Source organism: Malaclemys terrapin, chromosome 4, assembly GCF_027887155.1.
Source record: "Malaclemys terrapin pileata isolate rMalTer1 chromosome 4, rMalTer1.hap1, whole genome shotgun sequence".
NCBI lineage: Eukaryota > Metazoa > Chordata > Testudines > Emydidae > Malaclemys > Malaclemys terrapin.
Genome location: NC_071508.1, coordinates 27488953 through 27503698, shown reverse-complemented (window position 1 = coordinate 27503698; position 14746 = coordinate 27488953). Strand labels below are relative to the sequence as shown.

At 53.5% G+C, this 14746-nt stretch overlaps 1 protein-coding gene across 2 annotated transcripts in view; it reads right to left on the bottom strand.

Moving 5' to 3' along the window:
• The window catches only part of CACNA1S (calcium voltage-gated channel subunit alpha1 S), a 98640-nt gene that overhangs the window by 75959 nt on the left and 7935 nt on the right, over positions 1 to 14746 (bottom strand). For both annotated transcript variants that reach the window (XM_054026421.1, XM_054026422.1), the window contains exons 2-4: positions 11803 to 11908; positions 1471 to 1610; positions 732 to 865 (exon numbers count right to left, since the gene is read on the bottom strand). In XM_054026421.1, coding sequence (XP_053882396.1) covers positions 732 to 865; positions 1471 to 1610; positions 11803 to 11908 — 380 coding nt within the window. The remainder of the gene's footprint in view (positions 1 to 731; positions 866 to 1470; positions 1611 to 11802; positions 11909 to 14746) is intronic.

Here is a 14746-nt window from a genome sequence, read left to right as displayed (position 1 = left end):
GGCTGGAGCTACCGGCACCAACTTTCCAATGTGCCGGGGGGTGCTCACTGCTCAACCCCTGGCTCTGCCATAGGCCCTGCCCCCACTTCACCCCTTCCTGCCCCCTCCCCTGAGCCTGCCGTGCCCTCGCTCTTCCCCCTCCCCCCTAGACAGGGCCAGCTGCAGGCACCAGCTTGTCAAGCAGGTGCTTGGGGCGGCCACTCCGGAGAGGGGTGGCACGTCCAGCTATTCGGCGGCAATTCGGCGGATGGTCTCTCACTCCGGCTCGGAGCGAAGGACCTCCCGCCAAATTGCCGCCGCAGATCGCGATCGCAGCTTTTTGTTGTTGTTTGGCTGCTTGGGGCGGCCAAAACCCTGGAGCCGGCCCTGCCCCCAGAGCCTCCTGCACGCCACGAAACAGCTGATCTGGAGGTGCGGGGAGGAAGGGGGAGGTGCTGATCGGCGGGGCTGTCGGAGGGTGGGAGGCTCTGGGAGCGGGGGGGGGGAGGGAGCTGATTGGGGGCTGCTGACGTATTACTGTGGCTCTTTGGCAATGTACATCGGTCAATTCTGGCTCTTTCTCAGGCTCAGGTTGGCCACCCCTGATCTAGACTTTGCTGATGGGTTGGCATTCCGCGGAGGCCCAGCTGGGGGCTGGCCACAGACCCGTGCGAAGGGGAAGCCTACTGCAGCTGCCGTGACCCTAGCCTCCTGCCAGCGAGCCGCCTGCCGTCCGGGCAGCTTTCACCCACTTGGCACTCCCGACACCAGGCGCAGGGGTCTCAGCACGCGGAAGGCTCGCAGGGCTTTGACGTCAAAGCCGCCCTTCCCCGACGGCGGTATGCCCTGCATCACGTTGATCTGCTCCACAACCACCGTGACCAGCCTGCCAGAGTGGGTGAGGAAGGGAGTGGGACAGGGAAGAGAGGGGAAAGGGGAGGAGGGGGGCGAGAGAAGGAACATGGAGGGAGAGGGAAAGGGGGGAAGGAGACAGTAAAAAAAAAAAAAAATCCAAGCAAGGAAAGTCAATCTCACCCTGTACAGGCCGGACCGGGGAAGTTCACACCACAGCCCCTGCCAGCACAGCTAAACCATAATCTCATCTCAGACCGGTTCAGTGCGGCTTTTTTTCTGTTTTTCGGCATGGCCAGTGAATCGAAAGATCGGTTATTCTCCCAGCTCTGATTTAAAGCCAGCCCGTGTGCAGAACCTGTAGGTCTCAAAGGAGGACTTAAAAGTGGAGAGGGCGTGCGGGCGAGCTCAAGGGAGTCGTCTCAGGCAGAGGGGCGCCGTGTGGGAAAAGGCAAGTGAGCCTCCTCCAGGGGGAGTCACTAGAAACACTCCCACCGGCTTCAGTGGGCTTTGGCTCCAACTCCAGGTCTCGGGCCTGGTCACGCTCTCCCTACCATGGTCTCACAACCCGCCCCAAGAACAAACAGGACATTTTCTAAGAAACCTTCTGCCCACCCGGCCAAACCAGCTCTCCTTTACCCCAAAGAGACAATGGCGAAGTCCAGCACGTTCCAGCCGTTTCGGAGGTAGGCGTCCGTGTGAAGTAGAAACCCATAGGCGATGATCTTGAGTGTGGCTTCAATGGTAAAGATGATCAGGAAGACGTACTCTATCTTCTCCTATGAGAGACAAAGGGCAGGAGGGAACCAGGAGTGAGGTGGGTAACAGACCAGCGATGCCTAGTGAGGGGGAATGACCCAGCAGCCCTGGGACCCCCCACAGCAATCATGCAGCAAAGTGCAGCTTTTGATGTTATAGTGGGTGACCGGATTTCAGGGGGGTCTGGAGCCTGTCTGGCATTGACGCAAGAAGCTACAGCCCCCTTGCGAAGTTTGGTCCTGCTGGAAGCCGGCAGAGCCAGCACTGGCTCCGTTCCCTCCTCCCATCCTGTGAAAAACATGGACAGGGCAGGACCTCTGCTCTTTTCCCCTCCAGCACCTGGCCTGGAAAGGGACAGAGGGAGCCATTCCTAACCCCCCAGCCTGGGAAAGGGGAGATGCGAGGGGACCCCACTACAACCCCCAGGCCTGGGAAAGGGGGGTGAGGAAACCTAGGAGGAGCAGAGGTGAGGCTCCGAGGGCTGGATTGAGGGGTTGGGGACTGATGGGGGGCCTGAACTGATGGGGGGATGGGGAGGCTGCGAAAGAGAAGACTATTTAAAATAAAAAAATATTTATTTTTAGTTATTTGGACAATTATTAATTAAAAACCAAATTATTCATTGTAATTACTGGATCATGTACATATGTATGTAGTTATCAAAATTATACAACAACAGAAGATGGTTTAAATTATTGTTGAAATGCTTTTGAATGTGACTGAATTGATTATTTTTTAAAAAAAATCATATTCAGGGATTACGACTGTAACTACTGCACTGAGCTAAGGAAAGGTCTGAAAGGGGCTTGCTGTTGTAAAGATCTTCTTACGTGTCAAGATCTTTACAGCTCACCTCATTATTCAAAAATCATTGGAAAACGTGCTGCACAGAGAGAATGCTTTGTGTTTCTCAGTTGTTCATTGCTCATTTGCTGGCTCCATGTTATAGGCCTTGTTCAGTCTATTTCTAAATGTATGTGAATTAGGTTTTTCTATCATATTGTAACTTTGTCACACGACAGAGCTCTCCACTGAGTACTTAGGGTTATACCTGTGTACAAGAACTTCCCATACATCCTCCCCTTTTTCCAACCAGCATGGATGCCTTCCCTCTACGGTAGCTCTCCATTTTGGAATGGATACTTTTGAGGGGCTCCATCCTCATAAGGAGATACCATTACCAGAAGCATGACTATTATATTGAAATGAATCTCTTGGTACTGAGGACTAGCCCAAATACAACATCTTCTGCATCTTCTCCTTTTGAATTCTCCTGAAGTATGTCTGTCTACTTGCAGCTTCCATTCAAGCAGCCAGAGAGAGGCACGTGTTCATTAAAGGTTTACTTGTCAACCGGACATTATCTCTCTCTCTCTCTCTCTCTCACACACACACACACACACGCAGAGGAGAGTTCGAAAGGCAAAAGACAGATTGAAAAACAGAGTTTGATGATTTTTTTTAAAAAAATCTCACTGATTGTGGGGCCACTCACATGATTTTAGAGGATGTGAGTCATGGTCCTGCTTTGAGAAGGGGGTTGGACTAGATGACCTCCTGAGGTCTCCTCCAACCCTGATCTTCTATGATTCTTGATCTCTTGAGGTTGGCAATACTGCTATTGGGTGAGAATCTCTAATTCACGTATCCCCTGTTGTTAAGAGGGAAAACGGAGCAAACCAGTTTAATACGCTTTGAGAGAAGCCCCCCACTCCCTCACTAAGTGGCTTGCTGATCTGCATGTGATTTGCATCCATAGCCTCCCAATAACTCTGTACCCAGCTAGCATTCCTTCCACAGCCAACTCCCAGGTCACCTCCACACCTGCTGCTCCTGCTCACGCACAGCCTCTTACTCCTTGGGGGAATTCTGCGCCGCCACACAATGCACAATTTTGCAGAATTCCATTGCCACTGCAGAATTTCTAACTGCCACTAGGGGCCGCTGGACTCTGCAGAGTGGAGCACTTAGATGCTCATTCTCCCAGGGATGGAGAGGGCCTTGGAGATGCAGCCAGCTCTAGCAAAGGCTGAGGAAGGACACGGCTGCACCACACCATGTCCCCCGGTGGGACAGTAAAGAAGCTGGGGGGAGTAAAGGCTCTGGGGGTGCTGGTGTCTGTGCCGGGGACTGCCCCGCGACTGGGCTCTGCGGGGAGGGGGTGTTGGTCTCTGGGCAGGGAGTGCCCTGCGGCTGGGCTCTGCAGGGAGGCGGTGCTGGTGTCTGGGCCAGGGGGTGCAGTGTGGCTCGGCTCTGGGGATGGGAGTGCAGGTGTCTGGGCTCTGGGGGGCCCCACACAACTCCTTCCAGCGCCCCTCAACTGGAACTGGGTCATCATAGAGGTTTCTTTAATTCTCTACTCCTGGAAGAATCTTTTTTGCTGTTGTCTGCATTTTGTTGACATACTTGTTGACAGGTATTTTGAAATAAATTACCAAAATAATTGAAACTAAAGTGATTATATTGTGTCATTTTGACAAATAAAATATGCAGAATTTTTAAAATTTTGGCACAGCATTTTTAAAATTTTGGTGCAGAATCCCCCCAGAAGTAGCCTCTGTCTTCCTCCTGAGCCCGGCCCCCTCTGCTCCATTCCACCGTGATCTTGTCCCTCTTTATTAAGTACAGTTGAATATGACATCTGAGCCCCACACCCCCACTCTGGCCAGTCCCCCCAGCTGGGTCCCTCACTCCCACTGTGACCAGTCCCCCCAGCTGGGCCAGTACCCCCAGCTGCCCCCAGCCCCACTGAGGCCAATTCTCCCATCTGGGCCCCTCACCTCCACTGTGGCCAGGCCCCCCAGCAGAGCCCCTTTCCCCCACTTCAGCCAGTTTCCCATCAGTGGGGCCCCTCGCTCCCATCAAAACCCAAACTGAGCCCTGGTTTTGCCCAGGGCTGTGCTTGATGGGTTCGAGCTAGGGTGACCAGGTGTCCTGATTTTATAGGGACAGTCCCAATATTTGGGGCTCTTATATAGGCACCTATTACCCCTCACCCCCGTCCCGATTTTTCACACTTGCTATCTGGTCACCCTAATTCCAGCTCCCTTTGTGTTCCTGCCCCCACTAGTGGCAGGAAACTGAGGTTTGGCAAACCAGGGGAAGGGGAGAAAACCCCTAAACTCCATTTGGGCAGAGAGGATGCTGCCCCCCTCCTCTCCTGCCTTCGTCCAGAGGCTTTGCTGTCTGGCGCTTCAGCTGACCCAGTGCAGCTGCCTGCGGCCATCAGGGCCCAGAATAGTTGCTGCGTTTTGCACCGGGCACAGCAGTGCCGGCCGCCTGTCCATCACCACAGCTGACGCTAATCACTGCCTGTTGCTGGGGCCTCTTCCAGGTCAGGATTTAAATACTTTAGAACCAGCCAGATATTGCGGGGGGTGGGGGGGGTATTTATATTTATGTTTTTACATTCACACCCCACAATAACAGGGCAGGGAGATTCCCCACTTTCAGTTTGCTCTGGGGGCTGCTGAAATCCTGACCCCACCTGGAATTACACCCTGAATGCTCTTCGGAGCCAGACTCTAAGACAGATGCCCATCTCCTGCTGCCATCAATAGGGGTGCATGCCAGGTTTCGCCCACACATATCTTCCTAAGTATTCATTTGACTGGTAGATTAGAAAATACCAGAACTGAAAGAGTGAATTCACCTTAACAGAGGATGGGACCCAGGATTGAAATCTCCCGCCTCTAGGTGCTGTGCAAGAAATCAGGCCAAAGCCCATGTAGCTCCCTTTTCACCTCCACACAGACAGCAAACATGCCAGGTATCACTGTATAGCTAGCAGCCCCATTCCATATTGTGACCCGAGAACCTGTTAATGCCAACCAACAAGGAGGTACAGAGGGGTACAGGTGTACCCTGAGGCCAGTATGCACCTTCTCATTCACCCAAGAATGTCATGAGAGGTATCCACAGAAAGCCAGTGTCACATTGGTTATTGATATCATTGTGAGATGTATGTACTGATATTATGTAAGGAGTTAGAATCATCGAATATCGGGGTTGGAAGGGACCTCAGGAGGTCATCTAGTCCAATCTCCTGCTCAAAGCAGGATCAAAGTATATATACTGAAAACATGGTCTTATAGAATGGATTAAGGTGTGGTAGAAATCTATGAAGTCTGGGCTACAGACTTAAAACTGCCTTCACCAAACAAGGGCACTCCACCAGAGAAACAGATCACATCAAGGAACGACCCCACACTGGAACCCATATCATTGGACATCATCCAACAGTTACAACCTATACTCGATGGGGACCACATCCTGAAAGAGCTTTCCTGAACTCTCTCTTCTGGCCTTCAAACAACCCCCCCATCCTCTCCAAACTCATCATCAGAAGCAAGCTCCTCGCAGACTAGGACACACCGACTCAAAGTGGCACCAGAACTGCCAGAACTACAGATGTAAAACCTGCAGACATAGCTCCACTGCTGCAATGACCAACACCCCACACAACACACCTTTCAAGATCTATGGGTCCTACACATGCCTATCACAACATGTGGTGTACCTCACCCAGTGCCCAACAACAACTATGTGTGTGAAACCAAACAATCACTACACTCTCGAATGAACTTGCACAGTAAAATGATAAAAAACAAAAACACCCAATCACCTGCGGGCAAACACTTTTCACCAAACGACCACTCTGTATCTGACCTCTCAGTTCTCCACCTCAAATGAAACCTGCACGACACTTTCAAAAGACGAGCCTGGGAGCTTAAATTCATAATGTTGCTAGACACCAAAAATCACCATCTTAATAAAGAGGCTCTGGGTTTTTTTTACCTTCTTCTGCAGTGTGGGGCATGGGTCACTTGCTGGAAGATTGTCTGCATCTTGAAGTCAAGGACTTCAATGGCTCAGACACAGGTTTGATACAGGAGTGGGTGGGTGAGATTCTGTGGCCTGCGTTCTGCAGGAGGTCAGACTAGATTATCTTAATGGTCCCTTCTGACCTTAAAGTCTGAGTCTATGACACTGGATTTATGGCTTATTACAACAATCTGTAACCCACTAACCCCCTTTGTTTGTCCCATGACTGCAGAGGTGGTAACGGGCCACTTCACCTTGAATGGTCCCTTAGAATATGTGCGAGACTAGGTGGGTGAATGTGTTGACTACTTATGCTAAACCATCTGTTCCACCTTGTATTTAGTACAGAGCACCTTTCCCAGACCCGAAGAAGAGCTCTGTGTAGCACCAAAGCTTGTCTCTCTTGCCAACAGATGTTGGTCCAATAAAAGATATTCCCTCACCCGCCTTGTCTCTATAGTCTTTTTAAGCAGAGCAGAATCCCCTCCCCGGCTCTGCTTTCTACAAGTCTCTTTGGGTCTGTACCCACAGCCCATACACTCCATGTAGCAAGGTCTTATAGACCAACACTGGCTAGCCATGTGGCACATGTTTGTCTCATAGCTGTCCAGTAGGCCACCCCTCCTACTGCCAGTGGACTACTCTCCCCTCTGCCACAGTATTCACACTGGAAACACACAGGGGACAAGGCAGGGAGGTAGGTGACACTGCAGGCATTGGGGTTTCCAGGGTAGGATGTATGCAGGGAATTGCTCATACATGGGCCATGGCCCAGTTAAATCTGGCAGCCAGAGTGCTGACCTGCAGGATCCAGACATGCATGGATAGGATAGACCCTCACGCCTCTGATACCCATTCGTCCTACATGCCAAGTACACATGTAAGCATCCCTCCTGCCAGGCCAACACGCCCCCGGGTGTGTGAGTCACACCAACCTGCCAGTCTGTGCCAGGCACCTCAGCTCAAAATGCCCCTCTAGCAGTGACGGCAGTTCAGATATTGGAGAGGGGTGTAAATTCCAGTCCCCACTCATCCCACCCCCTCCTCCTGCAGGGACCCTGGGTCTCCCTCGGCCGGGAAGTCTCCCCACTTTCTGACCCACACAGTGTGTGAGCCAGTGCTGCCAGGGGTCAAGTTCTTGGTGGACTCCCCTGTGTTCCACGGCACAGCAACAGACGCCCTGTGTGCAAGGTCACAACGCCATCTGTCGGTACAGGGGGGCGGCAGGCCATTGTCAGTGAATGGCGTTACAACCCCCAGGTTGCCCAAGGGCATCCAGCAGCGCAGTGGCAGAGCTGGGTCTCCTCACGCCCAGCCCAGTGCCTCACCCACTAGACCACACTGCCTCTTGGGCACCTAGTGCTATAGAGACTGATGGAGGATAGGAGTGTCTGTGGACAGCATGGTCCTGTGCTCCTTACTCAGCCCACTGTTAATCAGGTGTGACACCAATCGGATTATGCCGGTGTGAATGGGGAGCGAGAGGAGAACCAGGCCCTGGCTTCTTTTCCTGGAGCCTCAGCACCCAGGGCTGGGAGGGGTCTCACATGCAAAGCTAAGGCAGGCCCTGGAGGGGAGACCTGCAGGGATTTTACAGAATCAGGATAAAGAGAGGGCCCCTCAGCCCAGCTGTAGGGGGCCAGTGGCTCACAGCGGACAGAGTGGTGGAGAAGATGGGCCACTGCGTTTCCCAGCTATGCCCTCCAGCCCTGCTCACGTCCACGCAGAGTACTGCTGCAGAGATATCCTCCTAGCTCAGAGGTGGGCAAACTACAGCCCACAGGCCTCATCGCCCTGCGGGACCATCCTACCTGGCCCCAAGCTCCTGGCCCGGGAAGCTAGCCCCCGGCACCTCCCCCGCTGTCCCCCCTCTCCCGCAGCCTCAGCGTGCTGCGCCACCAGCGCTCTGGCGTGCCGCTCCAGCCGGGCAGCATGGTGGCATGGCTGCAAGCTCCTGCCGCTCTGAACGGAGTGGTAAGGGAGCTGGGGGGAGGAGGAAGTTGGATAGCAGTCGGGACAGTCAGGAGACAGGGAGCAGGGGGTTGGATAGGGGGTGGGATACCGGGGGGGGCGGTTAGGACGGGGGGTCCTGGGAGGGGGCGGTCAGGGGACAAGGAGCAGGGGGGCTTGAATGGGTCGGGGGTTCTGAGGACGGCAGTCAGGGGGCAGGAAGTGGGAGGGGGTGGATGGGGCAGGGACCAGGCTGTTTGGGGAGGCACAGCCTTCCCTACCCGGCCCTCCATAAAGTTTCGCAACCCCAATGTGGCCCTAGGGCCAAAAAGTTTGCCCACCCCTGTCCTAGCTTGTCGTCTGGGCCATCTTGCCCCTCTCTTTGCCTCCCTCGTCTCTACTGCATCGTAGGTAAGCTAACTGTCTTCACTGGCAATGGCCCCAGGGCCTCTCCCCACCCTCCCTTTCACCCACTCCCGAGATTCCAGACTGCAACTCCTGCCTCCGATTGGACCACGATGGTAGGGTGACCAGACAGCAAATGTGAAAAATCGGGACAGGGGTGGGGGTTAATAGGAGCCTATATAAGAAAAAGACCCCAAAAATTGGGTTTCAATCCCCTGCTCCCAGTGTAGGAACGGATGCACCAGGCATTAGGCCCAGAGCATGTGGCGGACGTTTTTCCAACAGCGCCCAGGAGGCAGGAACCCAGAGGGAGTATTTCCAACCCAGACAGCCTCTCGATGCTAGGAGACCCCGGCTGGAAGGCTGCCTGTTCGAACGGCTCCCTACGCAGATCACGGGGGATCTCGGCGAGGAATGCATACAGGGGAACACATAGGAAAGAGCGGAGGACCTGTTCCTGGCTTGTACACTCAGCTTTCCCCAGAGCTCCGGCCCCCTCATCCACTGCTCCTCTCCTCCCATAAACAAGTGACGGGGCCTTGCTTGATGAATCCCAGGGCTCCTGAGACAGGCTGCAAAGCAGCAATAACTCTCCCTGGGAGCTGAGCGAGTGGAGGTGCCACTTCCGACAAGAAGCCTTTCCCTTTATGGACTCCTTAGCTCCCAGTCATAAACCTTGCTGCTTTTCTCCGTCAGCGCTGGCCTCTGTAACCCTGCCAGCGGGGCCTTAACTCTGGGACCTACACGGGACCCCCAGCCATAACTTAGCTGCCCGCTCAGATCCCCGAGGTAGGCTGCAGGACTGTCAGCTACCAGTTATTTATTCACTTTAAAAGCAACAATAGCAGCCCCTGCACATGCCCCTGGCTCTGACACTCTATCATCTCCGGGGAGGTCTGAGCAGGCAGAGGAGCGTGCGGATTCCTTTTCTTGTTTCAAGGGACTCTAGCAACTGGATTGAGATCTCTGGGGATTTCGCTCTTCTGTATCCACTCAGCAGGTGCAGCGCGCGCGCGTGCGCGTGTGTGAGAGAGAGAGACACCACTGCCCTCGCCTCTACTCTGCTTACAGCTAATGGAGATTTTCGTTTTGCTCTGAAAGTAGGGGCCTGGGCTTTCTGGAGCAAGATGATCTGAATTAGGAGCCCACCGTCACTATGAAAGTCTAAGCGCACACAGTGTGAAACAGGGGGACAACTATGCAGTTCTTAAGTGGCCAAACTGAGGGGGGCACGGAGGAACATTTGGAGGGGGCACAGCACAGAGCGCGGGCGGGGGGGAAATGCCACCCCGCCCCGCTTTGCCCCCAGCTCCACTTTGGCTCCAATCCCAGCCCCAGCTGAAGATTGGGCCCCAGCCATGGCCCCGCTCCCGACCCCAACCATGGCTCTGCTCCCGGCTGCAGCCCCAGCTCCGGCCCCGGCCTCAGCTCCAGTTCTCAGGGGCGGGATGTGGACAGGTTCCACTATGGGTAAGGGGGGGCAGGATGGAAAAAGTTGGGGAACCACTGATCTAAAAGACCGTCAAGCAGAGTTTTCCCCTAGAAAAGGCTCTAGAGCTAAGGCGAATATGGGAACTGGTTCAAATGAAAACCTTACAAGATGGTTGCTAGAATAGGAGTCGTGACCAGCAACTTGACATGAGCTTCTGGCCCACACAGACTGGTTACAAGCTTCACCACCAGCCTTCATTTAAAATGAATTACTCACAAGCCCCCGCCTAAGGGGTAGCCCCCCCTCCCATAAATTAGCACCATGGGGGCAGAGGGTTGAACTGGGGGCTGTTTGTCGTGTGGGGAAAGAGACAGAGAGAGGAGCAGAATGAGAGACAAGAAAGAGAGGGATGCTGAGCAAAGAGCCGGCAAACCCCAAACCCCTCATTCCCAGCCCCACCCCAGAGCCCTCACCACCCCCTACACCCCAACCCCCTGGAAAAAGCCTAGAGAGGGCTTGTGGGGCGCTGGCTGAATGGGTGCTATGAGTGAGGCCACTTTGGTGCCTCCTGTGTTCAGGGATGCAGGACTTTACAAGGAAGGGACAAACACACAAGACTGCATCGATTGAAGACAATCTCAGATTCCATCATCAATTTCTGCTCTCAACTGGACAACCCGCAGGGTCCCAGAATTTGAGTAGCTGCTCGAGTCAAAGGGGATAAAGGAGTGGTTTAGTGATGTTAACAGTCAACAGAGATGTTTTATTAACATAGAATCATAGAAGATTTGGGTTGGAAGAGACCTCAGGAGGTCATCTAGTCCAACCCGCTGCTAAAAGCAGGACCAACCCCAACTAAATCATCTCAGCCAGGGCTTTGTCAAGCCTGGCTTTAAAAATCTCCAAGGATGGAGATTCCACCACTTCCCTAGGTAACCCATTCCAGTGCTTCACCACCCTCCTAGTGAAATAGTGTTTCCTAATATCCAACCTAGACCTCCCCCACTGCAACTTGAGACCATTGTTCCTTGTTTTGTCATCTGCCACCACCAAGAACAGCCGAGCTCCATCCTCTTTGGAACCCCCCTTCAGGTAGTTGAAGGCAGCTATCAAATCCCACCCTCCCCCACTCTTCTCTTCTGCAGACCAAATAACCCCAGTTCCCTCAGCCTCTCCTCGTAAGTCATGTGCCCCAGCCCCCTAATTATTTCAGCCCCCTAAACAGCTTCTTACTTGTGGGGCCAGCCACTCCCATCCCAATGCAACAGGAACAGAGGCCTGTGTCTTGGTATTGTGGGTCCCAGCTTCCCTTCCTGCTTATGGACTCAGAGGCTCAGGTGCAAATTTCATGACTACATAACTGGAGATCATGCAGCTCACGTGCTGGTGGTTGGAGGGTGAAATTTCAGTGCCAGGCAGGCACTAAAATCCGTGGGCGAGGGGCTCAGCCCCTTCATGCTGCCTTGACTTGATGCCCTGGCTATTTTTAAAAGGTTAGTTTGGCGCACAAGTGAAAGAAAAAGGTTTGCCTCGGGGGCTTTGCCATGAGCAAGGCGGCGCCGGGCGGGTTTGTACAACACGAGGACGAGGATGTCTCTTACCAGGCTGGAGTTGGAAGCATTGGTATCATCGTTCGGCATGGGCAGGTAGACGGCCAACGCCACGCAGTTGGCAAAGATGGTCATCAGGATAATGATCTCGAAGGGTCTGTGGGTGGGCATTAAGGAGAAGCACAGAGCTGAGGCGCAGTCCCTGCATACGCACCAATTAACGGTAACCACCTCGTCAGCTGGTACAATGCCACGGCACCGGCCATATTTACACAGGAGAGGCCCAGGGATGGACTAGCCAGGGGGGCTGGGAGCACTGGCAGAGCTGGGGGGACACCCAGGGCTGCAATAACACGGGGTGCGGTTGCCATCAGACCTGCCAACACTCCCACAGTTTCAGAGCCTCTTACAGATCTGGAATTTTCCTCCAGGGTAGATTGGCTGAGCCTCTGGAGGTTTTTCGCCTTCCTCCGCAGCATGGGGCAGGGATCACTAGCAGGAGGGTCTCAGCCGATTGAAGTCACTAAAACACAGGATTGGGGACTTCAACGGCAGAGTCCAGGGAAGGGTCTTGCGGCCTGCATCATGCAGGGGGTCAGACCAGATGATCATAATGGTCCCTTCTGACCTTAAAGTCTATGAGTCTATGAGTCTATGAGATCTGGGGCACAGCCCATCAGTCTAAAGGGAAATCAGTCTCCGATTGGCTGCCTTCCCTAGTGCCCCACCCCTCGGGGAAGGCTCCCCCTATCCTCTCCTGTGAATGGGGACGGGTTCCTGCCTCCGCTTCTCCCCATCTCCCTCCCACCCTAGGGCTGCCAACTTTCTACTTGCACAAAACCGAACAAACTTGCCCCACCTCCTGCCCCACCCCCTCCAAGGCCCCGCCCCTGCTCACTCCATCCCCCCTCCCTCTGTTGCTTGCTCTCCCCACCCTCACTCACTCGCTCATTTTCACCACGCTGGGGCAGGGGGCTGGGTTGTGGGAGGGGGTGAGGGCTCCAGCTGGGGGTGCAAGTTCCAGGATGGGGCCAGAAATGAGAGGTTCAGGGTGTGGGAGGGGACTCTGGGCTGGGGCAGGGGGTTGGGGTGCAGTGGGGGTGAGGGCTCTGGGGTGGGGCTGGGAATGAGGGGTTTGGGGTTTAGGAGGATGCTCCATGCTGACACCAAGGGGTTTTGAGGGCAGGAGGGATCAGGGCTGGAGCAGGGGGTTGGGGCCGGGGAGTGGGTCAGGGGTGCAGACTCCAGGCGGCACTTACCTCAAACAGCTCCCAGAAGCAGTGGCATGCCCCCCTCCGACTCCTATGCGGAGGCACAACCAAGTGGCTCTGCATGCTGCCCTGTCTGCAGGCGCCACCCCCGCAGCTCCCATTGGCTGTGGTTCCCGGCCAATGGGAGCTGCGGGGGCGGCGCTTGGGGCAGGGGAAGCTTGAGGAGGGGGGATGAAGAACCTCTGCATAAGGAGTAGAGGGGCAAATGTGGGGCTGGGGGAGGGGCTCAGCAGTGAGGGGGAGCTGGGGAAGATTGGGCAGCTAGAGGAGCACAAGACTGATGGGGAGGCACAGAGCTGATGTGGGGAAAGGTGGGAGCACATTAGTAAGTGCTGTGGGGCTGCTGTGACCCAGTGACCTCTTGATGCCAACTGGCACAGCAGGTGCAGGGGGTTTTACAGGGCTCTCCTGGGTCAGTTCTATGCACGTTAGTACTCCAGAAGACAGTCTCCAGCAACAGCCAGTAGCATGCTAGTCATCACAATCATTTTGAAATGTATGCATGGATAATATTTAAGGAATTATGTCTCTATACTTAAAATTATGTTCTTAAAGCCTCAGGAGCTGTGGCAGGTAATCAGGAGGGGACATATCTCAGACAGGTTCCTTTCGGGAAGGGGTTACAGACACTTATCTCCCCGTCTGGTCCTTGTCTGTATTGTGTACGGTCCCTTCATAGCAGGAGTCTAGCTTGTGGCTCAGTATGCAACTAATCTAGATTACAAAATTGACAAGAGACTGCAAAATCTACCAATCCTCGCCTACAGACAGCCCCCCAACCTGAACCAAATACTCACCAGCAACCACACACCACACAACAAAAACACTAACCCAGGAACCAAACCCTGCTGCAAACCCCGGTGCCAACTCTGTCCACATATCTATTCACGGGACACCATCATAGGGACCTAACCACATCAGCCACACCATCCGGGGCTCATTCACCTGCACATCTATCAATGTGATATATGCCATCATGTGCCAGCAATGCCCCTCTGCCATGTACATTGGCCAAACTGGACAGTCTCTATGCAAAAGAATAAATGGACACAACTCTGACATCAGGAATTCATAACATTCAAAAACCAGTAGAACACTTCAGTCTCTCTAGTCACTCAATAACAGACCTCAAAGTGGCAATTCTTCAACAAAAAAACTTCAAAAACAGACTCCAACGTGAAGCTGCAGAACTGGAATTAATTTGCAAACTGGACACCATCAGATTAGACCTGAATAAAGTTTGGGAGTGGTTGGGTCATTACAAAACCTAAATTTCATTTCCCCAATACTAATTTCTCCCTACTGTTACTCACACCTTCTTGTCAACTGTCTGTAATGGGCCACTCTCTTACCACTTCAAAAGTTATTTTCCCTCCCTTGGTATCCTGCTGTTAATTGATTTATCTTGTTAGACTGACCTCACACTTGGCAAAGCAACCCCCATCCTTTCATGTATTTATACCTGCTCCTGTATTTTCCACTCCATGCATCCGATGAAGTGGGTTCTAGCCCATGAAAGCTTATGCCCAAATAAATGTGTTAGTCTCTAAGGTGCCCCAAGGACTCCTCGTTTTTTTTACTGATAGAGGCTAACATGGCAACCACTCTGAAACCTACCGGGAGGAGCAATTAGCACCAGGGGGTCTGGGTTACGAATAAAGATCAAAGGACTGTTTTGAGATAGCCTGGGCTGCAAAAGAGACACTGGGGGCTCCTTTACTTAG